This window comes from Geotrypetes seraphini, chromosome 16, assembly GCF_902459505.1.
Source record: "Geotrypetes seraphini chromosome 16, aGeoSer1.1, whole genome shotgun sequence".
Classification (NCBI taxonomy): Eukaryota; Metazoa; Chordata; class Amphibia; order Gymnophiona; family Dermophiidae; genus Geotrypetes; species Geotrypetes seraphini.
The window spans coordinates 52,984,117-52,999,609 of record NC_047099.1 but is presented as its reverse complement, the minus strand read 5'-3'; the positions used below and the strand labels follow the sequence as shown (position 1 = coordinate 52,999,609).

At 44.4% G+C, this 15,493-nt stretch overlaps 1 protein-coding gene across 3 annotated transcripts in view; it reads left to right on the top strand.

Annotated features, from left to right (window-relative positions):
* LOC117350699 (A-kinase anchor protein 8-like) overlaps window positions 1-15,493 on the top strand; it is a 72,885-nt gene that overhangs the window by 54,400 nt on the left and 2,992 nt on the right. For all 3 annotated transcript variants that reach the window (XM_033925198.1, XM_033925197.1, XM_033925199.1), the window contains exons 10-11: window positions 4,325-4,430; window positions 13,269-13,399. In XM_033925198.1, coding sequence (XP_033781089.1) covers window positions 4,325-4,430; window positions 13,269-13,399 — 237 coding nt within the window. The remainder of the gene's footprint in view (window positions 1-4,324; window positions 4,431-13,268; window positions 13,400-15,493) is intronic.

Here is a 15,493-nt window from a genome sequence, read left to right as displayed (position 1 = left end):
AGCAAAGGAAGTAGAAGTCACGGTCCCGCTGGGGACAAGCGATCACAACATGATCAACTTCAGACTCGATGTCGGGAAGGGGAAAAGTACCAAAACCTCAACCACAACTTTAAACTTCAAAAGGGGAAAATATGATAGCATGAGAGCCATGGTGAAACAACGGATCAAGAAAAAAATGGGCAAAGTCAAAAAGGCATGGTCCCTTCTGAAAAATACTATCACGGAAGCACAAAGCCTCTACATTCCGAGGATATCCAAAGCAAAGAAAGCCAAAGGCAAAAGAGAGCCGGCGTGGCTTACTAAAGAGGTGAAGGAAGCCATAAAAGAAAAGAAAGACTCCTTCAAAGCATGGAAACGCACGAAAACAATCGAAACTTGGAACAAACACAAGGGTGATCAGAAGAAGTGTCACAGGGCAGTGAGGGATGCCAAAAAGGACTATGAGGAGAAAATAGTGCAGGAGGCCAAAAACTTCAAGCCCTTCTTCAAGTACGTGAAAGGGAGAAAACCCGCAAATGAGGCGGTGGGACCGCTGGACGACCAGGGAAGGAAAGGGTACATCAAGGAAGACAAACAAATCGCAGACAGACTAAATTCATTCTTTGCGTCTGTCTTTACAAAGGAAGACACTACAACAATTCCAGAAGCAGTGAAAGTGTTCAAAGGAGTAATAGAGGACAGCCTTACCACAGTAGACGTGGACTTGGACCAGATATACCGCCAGATCGACAAACTCAAAAGCGACAAATCCCCTGGACCAGATGGAATTCATCCGAGAGTCTTGAAAGAGTTAAAAGTGGAAATCGGAGAACTACTCCAAAAACTTGCCAATCTGTCAATCAAAACAGAGCAGATACCAGACGACTGGAAGATAGCAAACGTCATGCCGATATTCAAAAAAGGATCAAGAGGAGTACCGGGCAACTATAGACCTGTGAGTCTCACGTCGGTCCCTGGGAAGATGGTTGAGGCGCTGATCAAGGATAGCATAACCCGGCACCTAGACACACACGACCTGATGAAAGCCAGCCAACATGGATTCAGGAAAGGGAAGTCATGCTTGACGAACCTACTTCAATTTTTTGAGACAGTGAACAGACAAATTGATAATGGAGAACCGGTGGATATTATATACTTGGATTTTCAGAAAGCGTTCGACAAAGTTCCACATGTAAGACTCCTCAGGAAACTGCAGGGCCATGGAATAGAAGGAGATATACTAAGATGGATAGGCAAATGGCTGGAGAACAGAAGGCAGAGAGTGGGCATAAATGGGAAGTTCTCGGACTGGGAAAATGTGACTAGCGGTGTGCCCCAGGGCTCGGTACTTGGGCCCATCTTATTTAATATCTTCATCAATGACCTAGAGGATGGAACATCCAGTGAGATCATCAAGTTTGCAGATGACACAAAGCTATGCCGGGCCATCAAATCGCAGAAGGACAGTGAAGAACTCCAGAGTGACTTGAGCCGATTGGAGAATTGGGCAGATAAATGGCAGATGAAGTTTAATGTAGAAAAATGCAAAGTGATGCACTTAGGCAGAAAAAATAAGGAACACAAGTATAGTATGTCAGGTGCAACTCTGGGAAAATCTGAACAGGAAAAGGACCTGGGAGTATTAATCGATAGGACACTGAAGCCGTTGGTGCAATATGCGGCGGCAGCGAAGAACGCAAATAGAATGCTAGGCATGATAAAGAAGGGAATCACGAGTAGATCGGAGAAACTCATAATGCCGCTTTATAGAGCGATGGTCAGACCACACTTGGAATACTGCGTCCAGCATTGGTCTCCATACCTAAAGAAGGATATCATACTGCTATAGAGGGTGCAGAGACGAGCAACAAAGCTGGTGAAAGGTATGGAGAACCTGGATTACGAGAAAAGACTTAAGAGACTGAGGTTGTTCTCCCTTGAGAAAAGGAGACTACGAGGGGATATGATCGAGACATTCAAAATACTGAAAGGAATCGACAAAATAGAGCAGAAAAAAACGTTATTTACAATGTCCAATGTGGCACGGACAAGAGGACATGGGCTGAAGCTAAGGGGGGACAAGTTCAAGACAAATATCAGGAAGTTCTGCTTCACACAACGAGTGGTGGACACCTGGAATGCTCTCCCAGAAGAGGTAATTGCGGAATCCACCATTCTAGGATTTAAGGGTAAGTTAGATGTACATCTCCTTATGAGTGGCATGAAGTGACATGGGTAGGGGTAGGCTAGATGCACTTCTCTTTACGAGAAGCTTGGAGCGATATGGGGACCAAAACTATGCCAGGGTACACCTGGCGGGGCCTCCGCGTGTGCTGATCGCCGGACTTGGACCTAGGGTCTGTTCCGGAGATGGCGCTTCTTATGTTTAGAGTGTTTTCCAGGCTGAGGTGCTGCTTTCTGTGGCGCAGAAAAATCACGCAGTGTCTTGCGTGTCGGCTGAGCCATCCTGCATGCTTTGTGCTAGAACTCTGGGTCCCCAAGCACAAACAACCAAGGGCTACAAACAAAAAACCCCTCATTAGCACTATTTCTCGGAGGGCATGCAGAGCCAAAAAATCAAACGTCCATGTTGGACGATGATGTTACTTCCTCCCTCAATTTGGTTTTTTCGCTGCTCGTACCTCTTGGTTCCTGCACATTGGAGGACTTTACTCTTAAGGCGGTGTTCCTAGTGGCCATTACTTCCTTGAGATGCATTTCTGAACTACAGGCTTTTTTTGTGTAGGCCTCCATCCTTTATAACAAAACTTTGCATTTTGGTATTCCCATTTGTATTAGGGTTTCCAAAATTTATCATGCAGAAGAATTGCCAGTTGGCTTTAGCGAACCTAGCAGGCTGCTGTCGACCTCTGCAGCACGTTCCCTTTGCCACGATCCCATATGTCTGAGGAGGGGCGGGACTGTGGCAAAGGAACGTGTTGCGGAGGATGCGGCAGCCTGCTAGGTTCGTTACAGCCAACCAGTGATCCTCTGCAGGCTGCTTTGAAGATGAGACCGGGAAGAAGGGGGAAAACATGCAGGCCTTTGGGGCAGGCCCTGGTGTAGAAGTACACGGAGGGGGGGAAGGAGGGGTCCAAAGAGACGTGAATATGCCGGACTGAGGGTGGGGGGAGGAGAATAAATAATGGGTCTAAAACAGAGGAGAGGGAGAGATGGTGGACAATGGGATGAAGGGAGGGAAGGAATAGAAAGGGAGAGAAGTTGGACACAAGGGATGGTATGGGGGGATAGAGATACTGGATAGGTGGGTAGTTGGGAAGAGAAACGGAGAGATGGTGGACCCTGGGATGGTGGGAAAGGAGGGAGATATGCTGGATGAAAGAGTAGTTGAGAAAAGGAGAGATGGTGGATCTGGGGATGGTGGGGTCCATCGCTACAGCTGCGGGGATGGAGATGAAAAAAGGAAAGATGCCAGAGCTCCGGGGGAGGGAAGGGAAACGGAATGGGAGGACAGAGATGGAAGATGAACAGTTAGCACGGAGAAAGAAGAAAATGATAAATGGGCTGGAGACCCTGGCAAACAAGTTATCAGAAGACAACCAGAGCCTGGGACCAACATGATTTGAATAATGACCATACAAAAGGTAGAGAAAATAATTTTATCTTCTGTTTAGTGATTACAATATGTCAGATTTTAAATGTGTATCCTGCCAGAGCTGGTGTTAAACAGCAAGCGTGAACTAGACCTAAAAGAGAGAGGAAAAGTCTTTTTTTATTTATTTTGTTTACATCACAGAGCCAGTGTGAGATTGTTGAGGTTGTAACCCTATACTTCTACTAAGACTAAGGGGTCCTTTTTATTGAGGTGCCCATTTAGAGCTCGCTAAATTGGTTAGCGTACTTCAATAAAAGGACCCCTAAGTATCTTAATAAAAAAATTCAGCCTGCGACTTAGCCTGTGTTAGATTTCTGCCCCTTATGTGATTGAGTTTGACACCCCTGGTCTAGAAGCTGAAAGAATAATCTGATGGAAGGCAGTAAGATAAAGTACCCTTTCCCCACCCCCCAGGTCTAACTGATTAGTCTGAGGCAAGGTGAAAATTTGCAACAGCAGATTTACAGTGTTAATCCTCTGCAACCTAGGATATTTTTGTGTACAACTTGATTTAGTTTCATCACCTTGGTCAATGTGTCTGGTAGCTGAAAACTGAGACTTAATCTTTAGGAACTGTTGATTGTGATAAGTGGTATGCGACTACAGTGTTTACCAGCTCGTTATAGCTTTGATGTCTGTGTGAAAATGCAGATCCTTCTGCTTAAACAGTTCTTAATTTACTACAGTTTGGTTGTTCTCTTTCTTACATTGTGTGTTGGTTCTGTGCAGGAATATGTTACCAATAAAATTAAGAAGACCGACGAGCGTCGTAAGGCAGTTGAGGATATTAATGCAGCAATCCAGCAGATCTTTAAAGATCAGGATCTTACCACAGGTGAAAGAAGGGATACTCTGACTAGGCTTTATACTGAGGTCTGAATAGTTTGTATGGATGGACAGACTAGATGAGGCTGTGAAGTTTTTATCTGTTGTCATTTGCTCTGTTTCTGTGCTGAGGGTCCTCCTCAGCCTCCCAGGACTACTGCATCTAATCACAAATTCTGTTGCAAAAGCATTGGATTCTGTACTGATTCTATTGTCCTTTGGTTGCAAACTTTGCAGAAGGATGTCACTCATACCTTTCAATTCCTCCCCTTTACCAGTAGAGAATAGCTCCATCTTCAGTTTTTCCTTCTGAAAAGTGAACTGAGAAGATATGTTCTTTGCTGCAGCGGTGGCTCCAGGGGAATTCCTAGCCTCACTGGCTTTAATGGCGACATATCTTCACATTCCCATTTTTCCCGATCACAGAAAATATCTGAAATTCCATGTTTTTCAGAGATACTTCCTGTTTGTGGCACTGCCTTTGGGATTGGCCACAGCTCTGCACACCTTTATCAAGGTGATGGTGGTGGTAGCAGCTTACCTTTGCAGGAGGGTGCATATAGGAAGGCAAGCACACAGTGCAGCAGGTGGTGAATCTCCAGGAACTTGGTTGGATAGTCAACTTCAGGAAGAGTCAACTACAGCTGACTTAGTGTTTGGAATAACTGGGAGTTCGCTTCTACAAAGCAAGAGACCATGTCTTCCTTCCCAAGCCATGCAAACAGAAGCTCAGAAAGCATATCAGAGATCTCAACATTATTGATGCCTATAACCTGGCATTACCTTCAGGCTGGGCTCAATGGCCACTCTAGAAGTCATTCCCGGGCGAGAACGCATGTGTGTCCACTCCAGGATTCTCTCAAGGTGCTCCCCGTAACAGCATTCTCTACAGATTCAGCTCCCCTGGTCATATAAGGCAAGGAATAGCTTAAGTTAGTGGCTCCAGGGGGATGCCTTGTTGAAGGGCATGCCCCTCAGAATCACCTCATGGGTGACACTCATGACCAACACTAGCCTGGGCGGCTGGAGCGCCCACTGCTATGGTTGCCCACTCCAGGATGAATGGACACCATCGGAAAGCAAGTGGTCCATAACTCGTTTGGAACAAAGAGCCATTTGGTGTTGAAAGCCTTGTTTGTTTATTTCTCACCCGTCCTTATCCAGGGCGAGTTACATATTAACATACAAAATAAAACATTTACATTTATCGTACAAAACACTTCAAGGACACACTATAACAAATTACATACTTACATAGCAAATCAAATTACCTATAACATGAACAATGACGAATATCATTTAAGGCCAAACCCACACTTACATCAAAATATAAAATTCCATAAGTCATACAAGATGCCTCAATAACAGACATCATTAAACCAAATAAAACAAACCAGACTATCGAACGCCTCTGTGACCAGCACTCAAGAGTCATCACTCCTTCTCCCTCCGCCAAACTCAGACCCTAGTATTTCATTTCACAGAACAGATGTCTTTTCAGCAGTTTCCTAAAGTTCTGAACATTTTACTAACTCATAAAGGGGCACTCAGATTGCATCCTCCATTGCGTTGACCTTTTCCATCGCGAGACCTTTATATCGTTCTGACGAGCCTCAGTCCCTATATGAGCCTCTACAAGATGCATCCTTTTTTGAGACTGTCCTGATAGAAAAGACGGTCAGTATTCTCCAACAATGCCACCGTGGTGGCTTATGTGAACAGACAGGGATGCACCCTATTGTGTTTGGAGGCACAGATGTTGTTCAAGTGTCGGAAGCTCACTTACAGATGCTCTCAGCAACCCAAGTGGCAGGAGTAGAGAATGTCCAGGCCAATTTTCTCAGCCAGCAGATTCTGGATCCAGGAGAGTGGTCCCTGTCCTAGAGAGCATTCAGCCTCATTGTGCAGAAGACTGGAAATGGATCTCATGGCCTCAGCCAAGAATGTGAAGTTGACTTGCTTCTACAGTCGAAGAGCCGAACTAGGACGTGCAGGGCTAGACACCCTGGTTCAGCATTAGTCCACAGAGAGTCTACTCCATGTTCCCATTGTGAGCCATGGTAGGTGGGATCAGCCTTAGAGTCATGAGCCTGATAGCTCTAGACTGGCCTTGTCAGCCTTGGTATGCGAATTTGGTACAACTGCAAAGAGGCAAGTGTCTCAAACTGCTAGTTTATCTGGGGTTCTTCAGTCAGGGCCCCAGTTCCCATGGAGAATCTAGAGCGCTTTGGTCTTACAGCATGGCTCTTGAGGGCACAGCCCTAACTCATAAGGGTTACTCAGAGGTAGTCATTGCAACTCTCCATAGATCAAAGAAGCCTTTAATATTTGCATCTTACGCAAAGACCTGGAAGGCTTTCCAGCTGTGGTGTGCCAATGAATAGGTAGAACACCTTATCAAGAATCAATTCCGGTGATCCTGGCATTTTTGCAAGCTGGACTTGAAAAAGGTCTAGTGGTTACATCTCTCAAAGTACAGGTGGTAGGCCTCTTGTTCTTTTGTGCTTGGGGAGGTAAGCAGTTGCTGGCGTCTCATCCAGTTGTCAAATGGTTCTTGAATGGGGCACTCAGATTGCATCCTCTATTGCATTGGCCTATCCCATTGTGGGACCTTAATATCGTTCTGATGAGCCTCAGTCCCTGTATAAGCCTCTGCATTGCGCATCCTTTTTGGACTATACAGTCAAGATGGTATTTCTGATGGCCAGTCTCAGTGAGGCGAATGTCGGAATCTTTCTTGCAGAGAGCCTTTCCTCAGGTTTACAAAGACTGGTGTTTCACTGCAAATGATACCTTCCTTTCTATTGAAGATAGTCTTAGCTTGTCACCCTATGAGTTCAGCTAAACAGGACAAGATTTTGCAGAGGCTGGATGTATGAATAGTTCTAACTGGAAAGGACCAATGATTCACACCTCTGAGAGCAGGATGAAAACATAAAGTGTATAAAAAAAACCTGCCATAGGAAGAAAACTCAAGAGAGCAAAGGCTCTTAGTAGTACATGAAGAACTGAAAAAAACAGCCTCTGATTGAGAAAGACAGGAAAAAACAAACATAAATCTCCATTGAGAAAAAGATGGAGATGAAGGTGAAGACTACTACTACTGAGACGTGACTAGAAAGTTTCACCTGGTTCCTTGAAGAGACGACTGAGGAGGAAACATGTCCCAGCATGGTCCTGGGAACACCAAAAAGCATTCCCTAAATCAAACGTATTCATTAACCTGTCCTGGTGAGTGATGATAAAAGCAGATACTCAAGAACAGGTACTGCAATGTGAATAAAAGTATACCAATGAAAATCATTCAGGCAATATAGGAATCTAGTAAGGCTATTTGACTAACCTGTCCCTAGCCTTGTCCACTCTGCCCAGAAAGACAGAGGCCTACACACTAGCCGGTAGAATGAACTTCACCAGTAGGGATTCAAGGACACATGCGGTATTGCTTTTAGTTCCCGTAAATATCATGGAAAGGAAGCAAACAAACCTTGAGTAGATAACTACAAATCAAAGAAAAGAAAATCCTTAGTGAGTGAACTTCCAAAGGAATGCAAGGTACAGACAGTTCCCCAAGGGGTCTGTAAAAAATATATTTCTCAACCCCACGAAAGGGAAAGAGAAACCTCGTCAGAAAGATATAGGGTGTTGTTCGAAAAAACACCCCTACCCTCTCAGAAAGTCAATCCCAAACTGTACAGTCAGGGAGTCGATGTCGAAGGCAGAATACAGCTTAATGACTGCAAAGCCTTCCCATACCGGATCAACACCGATACCAATAGCTGCAAAGAAGACCGGCATCACATTATAGGAGTCATTGTAATCAGAGGAGACTCCTGTGAAAATGCTACCGGTATCAAAAACTTAACCGGATGAGCACCAGAAGAGATGGTGTCAACATGGCTGATGACCCGAACAACTGGAAACACAGTTGAACAAGGCGATGACGACACAAGAAGTCTCGACATCGACAAAGGAAATCTGCTAAGAGGAAAACACCGGTACCGCTGGCTGCATCGCCAGTACCACCGGTGTGCAGAAATAATGGTTAGCAGGAAAGAAAAAACACCGGTACCCTAGATCTATGAACCGGTACCATCGGTGTCTCTCCACGCTTCTAAGATGAGTATGCCCGTATCGAGGTCCTCATCAATATCGAAGCAGAGTGAGAAAGAAAAAACACCGGTACCCTTGGTCCATGAACCGGTACCATTGGTGTCGCTCCATGCTTCCAAGATGAGCATGCCGGTATCAAGGCACTCATCAACATCGAAGCAGAGGCAGAGATGGGGCTGAAGGAGGTTGGCAGGACTTGACTCACTGCTACAATGACCAAGGTCGGCAGGATTAGACTCACTGCTACAATGACCTGAAGCCCAAGGAAGAAAGTTGCACCAACTTACCAAGAGAGGATCGGGCCCGTCAAAGTCGGTACAGGCTGGAAGAGCGGTGCAGGAAGTACGCTGGGCACTGTATTACCGACGTCGGCTGGTGCCGGATTCCTGGCGGCGCCAACGGGAAACTGCTTCTGAAGAATCCACATGAAAATGCGCTGAAGAGGAAAAAAGCAAGGGAATAAGAAATCGGCACGGCCGAGGTCCCGACATTGCTAAAATCACAGAAGGATGTCGGTGATGGCAAGTTCCCCAACAAAACAACCACGTTGAGGAAAATTGAGCAGGAAAAACCTGCACTGAAAAAGAGCCATGAAGTGGGGAGAAAACAATATGGCGATCCATAAGGCCCCACCAAGCCAAACCGACGACGGTGAAAGAAAAAATAAAACTGTAAATGTTTAGATTTTATTTTTTAAACTAACAATAAAAGAAAAGAAGAAACTGACTAAAAAGTAAGAAAAAAAAAACCGCTTGAGCGGGAAGGCCATGAAAAAATTTTCAACAGCTGTTAAAACGCGACTTCTTAGCTCCGCAGAAACTAAGGAACTGTGTGCCTACGTCGGGCGGGAAGGCACTTGCGCATGCACGGTGTGAGCCATTGCAAACTTTCTAAAGTTCTTAAAGTGGCAATGCAATAAAATAGCGGTACAGAATGGAAATTATAAAAATTTTATTAAAATTTGGGAGCCATTAACGTCCTTTTGTCATGATTGATGCCATTTTTCTAATAATTTTCTATTAATTATGTAAGATTTAGGGTTGGGTGGGGGGTGGGTTTCCATTATATGAAAATAAAATAAGTAGAGGGATTCGAGGGTGGGAGGGGGAGGGTTATATTTTTAATTATAAGATATAATGATAAGATGCACAAGTGCTTAGATTTATTTTATTTATTATAAATTTTTGTACACTTGATGAAAGTTTTAAAATGAATAAAGAATTAAAAAAAAAAAAAGTGTCAATGCACTTAAAGTGGTCTGTACCAGGACTCCATTGGTGATGTCACCTATCAGTGAGAATATGCTGCCTGCTTATCCTGGGATAATACACTTACAAGGTGACAATACTGTTTCAGAATATTATGACGACACATTCTGAGCTTTGTATTCCACTTTCTCTTTAAACTTGCTAAATGTGAAAGTGATTTGAAACCAATAAATTGAGTTAATTGGAAATTTTAAGTATAAGGAAAAAAATGGCAATTTGAAGTGATTTGTATTTGTTAGGAATTTAACAATAAAAGTAAATGCATTCAGGTTTATATACTTTTTCCAAGCCAAGTTTTCTAGGCCAGTTGGAAATTACCGACCTTGCTTAATGGCAGAGATGGTGTCAAGCTTTGAGGTATTGTTCTCCTCTATTATGATAGCTAAAATAAGTTTCCTTTGATTAAACCCAGCTTTTGCAGTGATACTTGTTAGTTTGAGACCATGGGCTGCAGTCCTCCGTATTCGCGGGGATAGCTAAAATAAGTTTCCTTTGATTAAACCCAGCTTTTGCAGTGATACTTGTTAGTTTGAGACCATGGGCTGCAGTCCTCCGTATTCGCGGGGGATGCAGGCAGACCATAGGCGCGAATATGGAAAAACCACGAATAACTTTCTATATGTTATTCACGGTTTTTAGAAAACATCGTTGTTTTTATTATTGAAACTGCGAATTACTTGGAGCAGGCAAGCAGTGATTTCATGGCTTGGAGCAGGCAAGCAGCGATTACCAACGATTCAAAGAGAATTTAGGGCAAATAGCAGGCAAGCAGCGATTCCCAGCAATTTTCTCCATGCATGCTGGGAAGAAGCCTTTGTCTCTATAGATGCTGGGAAGCAGCATTTTTTTCAGTGCACACTGGGAAACAGCGATTTTGTTGGAGAAAGCTTGGAAGCAGCGATTTTCAGAGTGAATGGTAAACGATAAACTTTGGTACAATTAACAGAAAAAGAACTTTAATAAGAACATAAGAATTATTTTTGCATTGCTTCGCGTTGAGTTCCATCTGCTCCATTTTGTTCTCTAATAGCGACATTCTCTGATTAGAAACTTCCATTTGTCTGTTTAAATTCAGCACTTCTTCCTTTACTTCATTGATTCTATTTGCGTTATCTTGAAGCATTTGTTTACCCCTGTTCGGTTACAAAAGTTAGATAGCTCTAAGTCAAATAAATGTTGGCATTGTCATCTCCAAGTAGGGACTTTAGATCATTTATTGTCCATTTATTTTGGCTTTTTGGAAATCAATATGGGACCAAACAAATTGTTTGTTGGAAAATCCTGTGACATTATCCTATGATACTGTTACTTGGCATATCAATGAGAGCTAAAAGTCAAATATCATCTAAGAACAACAGGCTTTTATTAACAATGACAGGAGTCACCGTACAACAAATTACGAGCAATTGGAAGAATTGGAAGAGGCTTAACTATAGTTTTTGGTGGAATTCATTGTGTCATATGTATAAAATGGAAAGAACTTTAGCCATTCAGAAAGGGAATTTTAAGAAATTTCAGGAGACTTGGGAGCCATTAGCAAAATATTGTAACATCTAATCATTGTTTCCCCCTATAAACATGCACATCCAGGAGGGGGGAGGTTGGGTGTCTGATCTATAATAATAATCCTCTAAGCGTGCATGCGCACTTAGGAGGATGTGGAGACCTGATGTGTGCTGTGTCCGTCCTTGGCGGCGGCTTGAGACGCATGCGCCACAGCACAGCTGGCGACTCCCCCCCTCCTGCCCCCACTCACAGCCAAAACCTCGCCGGCTCACTCACCGCCAAAACCTTCCCGCAGCCCCCTTCACAGCCTCCACGTTTAATTCATAGATAAGCGCTATACCACGTTACCGCTGGCCTCGCCGTCTTCTGTCCACTGCGGCCAGCCCTCTCTGACTACTTCGTTTCCACTAGGGTTGGCCGCAGTGGATAGAAAACGCCGAAGACAGCGGTAGCGCGGCCCAGCGCTTTTCTGTGAATTTCAACGCGGCGGCTGGGAAGGAGGCTGCGGGAAATGCTGCTTCTGCACAGGGGAAGGGTGGGAAATGCTGCTGCTGCTGCTGCACAGGGAAGGGTGGGAAATGCTGCTGCTGCACAGGGAAGTATGTGTGTAGGGAGGAAATGCTGCTGCTGCACAGGGAAAGCCGGGAAATGCTGCTTCTGCACAGGTAAGGATGGGAAATGCTGCTGCTGCTGCACAGGGAAGTGTGGGGGGAAATGCTGCTTCTGTACAGGGAAGGCCAGAAAATGCTGCTTCTCCACAGGGAAGGGTAGGAAATGCTGATGCTGCACAGGGAAGGGTAGGAAATGCTTCTGTTGCACAGGGAAGTATGTGTGTGTGGGGGGGGGAATGCTGCTGCTGCACAGGAAAGGGCAGGAAATGCTGCTGATGCACAGGGAAGGGTGGGAGGGAAATGCTGCTGCTGTTGCACAGGGAAGTGGAGGGGACGGAGAGGGAAAGGGGGCCTGGGAGCAATTTTGGTTTGCTTTGGGGGAGGGGAGACAGAAGGGGGCCATGAAGAGACAGAAAGGCAGGCAGCGCACTAGAACGAAAGACAGACACACAGAAATACAGCGAGCAGGGAGAGAGACAGAAAGAAAGACAGACAGGCATATATTCTAGCACCCGTTAATGTAACGGGCTTAAACACTAGTAGGATAATAAATTTAGATATATTGAATTGAGGGTCAAGATAGAAATTTTATGTCAGACATGGTGATTGTTTTAGGAGGAATGGAGGGATTAATTCTGAAATAGATAATTAATAGAATATTAAGTGTGGTAGTGAAGTAAAAAATGTATTTATTGTTACACTTATTGTAAGTTTTGAAAATAATAAAGAATTGGAAAAAAAAAAAGAACATAAGAATTGCTGCTGCTGGGTCAGACCAGTGGTCCATCGTGCCCAGCAGTCCGCTAACGTGGCGGCCCTTCGGTCAAAGACCAGAGCCCTGCCTGCTATTAGCCGTAAATTCTCTTGGAATCACTGCTTGCCTGCTCCAAGTAATTCGCGGTTTCAATAATCAAAACGACAATGTTTTCTAAAAACCGTGAATAACATATTTGCATCTATGGTCCGCATCCCCCTTAGCTATCATAATAGAGGAGAACAAAACCTCAAAGCTTCACACTATCTCTGCCATTAAGCAAGGTTGATAATTTCCAACTAGCCTAGAAAACTTGGATTGGAAAAAGTATATAAACCTGTCTGCATTTACTTTTATTATTAAATTTCTAACAAATACAAATCACTTCAAAATGCCATTTTTTTCCTTATACTTAAAATTTCCAATCAGAGTAAAGTTTTGAGGCTTCCTACAGTCCCTGGTAGGAGGAGGGAAATAATCCACTGGTCCTGGAATAAAGTGTGTATTTACAAAAAGATTAGCAGAGGTAAGAACCTAATCTTTCGTTACATTTATGCCAAAGCTAATTTGTGAATTATATTGTTTTCTCCCTCCAGATATCCCTATGGAACATTTTGTGAGGAAAGTAGAAGCAGCTCATTGTACTGCTTGTGATCTCTTCATCCCCATGCAGCATGGGATTCTGCAGCAACACATCAGGTCCATGGAACATAACCACAGCCGCAGGGTATGTATCTCGGGGAGCAGCTGGTGTTCAGTGTAAAGAGAAAGGCAGTAAGAGAAAAGTAGTTAGTGGGCTGAGAATCAAGGATGCTAGTATTCAAATCCTGCTTCTCCCACTACTGCTCCTTGCAACATCAGGCGCACTCTTGTGCACAGAAGAGCAGGTCGTGGGGGTGATTGTGTCAAAACAGGTAGAAAAAGCGATGGCCAAAGCCAGGAAGATGTTTGGGTGCATATAGAAACATAGAAGATGATGGCAGATAAGGGCCATAGCCCATCAGGTCTGACCTCTCTACTGACCCACCCCCAAGTCTACTATCCTAGGGATCCCACTCCTGGTGACAGGTTCCCTTGGCTTAACCCTCTAAGGGATCCCACATGGGCATCCAATTTGCTCTTAAATTCTTGCACGCTGTTTGCCTCGATCACCTGCACCGGGAGCTCATTCCAAGGATTAACCACTCTCTCGGTGAAGAAATATTTCCTGGTGTCGCCATGAAATTTCCCGCCCCTGAGTTTGAGCGGATGCCCTCTTGTGGCTGAGGGTCTTTTGAGAAAGAGAATCTCTTCTTCCATCTCGATACGGCCGGTAATATACTTAAACGTCTTGATCATCGAGTGAGTACAGCCGCAAATTTTTCAGCCTTTCCTCGTACGATAGATCCTTGAGCCCCGAGACCATCCTGGTGGCCATCCGTTGCAACGACTCTACTCTCAGCACATTTTTTCGGTAGTGTGGCCTCCAGAATTGCACACAGTATTCCAAATGAGGTCTCACCATGGTTCTGTATAATGGCATTATGACTTCAGGCTTCCGGCTGACGAAACTCCTGCGGATGCAGCTTAACAACTGTCTTGCCTTAGATGAAGTTTTCTCCACATGATCAGCAGTTTTCATGTCTGCACTGATGATCACTCCCAAGTCTCGTTCTGTTGAAGTTCTAGCTAAGGTCTCACCATTCAAGGTGTAAGTTCTGCACGGATTTCTGCTGCCAAGCTGCATGATCTTGCATTTCTTAGCGTTGAAGCACAGCTGCCAGGTCGAGGACCAAAGCTCCAACAAATGTAGGTCCTGTATCATACTATCGGGTGAATTTCCGTCTCTCACTATTTTGCATAGTTTTGCGTCATCAGCGAATAACGTTATCTTACCTTGAAACCCCTGAGTTAGGTCCCCTATGAATATGTTGAAAAGGAGCGGGCCCAAGACTGAGCCCTGCGGTACTCCACTGGTCACCTCCGATGTTTTAGAGAGGGTACCGTTAACTACCACCCTCTGAAGTCTGCCACTCAGCCAGTCATTGACCCATGTAGTTAGTGTTTCTCCCAGCCACATTGATTTCATCTTGCTCAACAGCCTGCGATGTGGGACACTATCGAAAGCTTTGCTGAAGTCTAGGTATACGACGTCCATGAATTCTCCCAAGTCTAGTTGTTTTGTTACCCAGTCAAAGAAGCTGATGAGATTGGATTGGCAGGACCTACCCTTGGTGAATCTGTGTTGACTGGGATCCCGTAGATTCTCCTCATCCAAGAGGAATGGCCAATAGGAAAAGGGAAGTGATCTCTGATGAAGCCCCATTTGGAATACTGTGTGTAATTTTGGAGATAACTTTCAAAAAGATAAAAATAGGATGGAGTTGGTCCAGAGGGCTGCTACAAAATTGGTTAGTGGCCTTTGTATGGGACAGACTTAGAAAATTTAATATGTATACTTTGGAAGAAAGACGAGAAAGGGGATACGATGAGACATTTAAATATCTCCGTTACGTTAATGTACAGGAAGAGAGTCTTTTTCAAATGAAGGAACTCCGGAAGGAGAGGGCATAGGATGAAGTTAAGAGGTGAAGGGCTCAGGAGTAATGTAAGAAAATACTCCTTTACAGAAAGGGTGGTAGATGCATTGACGTCTCTGGTGGAGATGAAGACTGTTTCTGAATTTAAGATAACGTAGGACAGGCATATGGGATCTCTTAGGGAGTGGATGATGTGGAAGGACAGACTGGATGGGCCATTTGGCCTTTATCTGCCATCATGTTTCTATAAGGAAACACCTACTGTACCTGAATGTAACTTAAGCTCATGCTTTTTTTGTTTC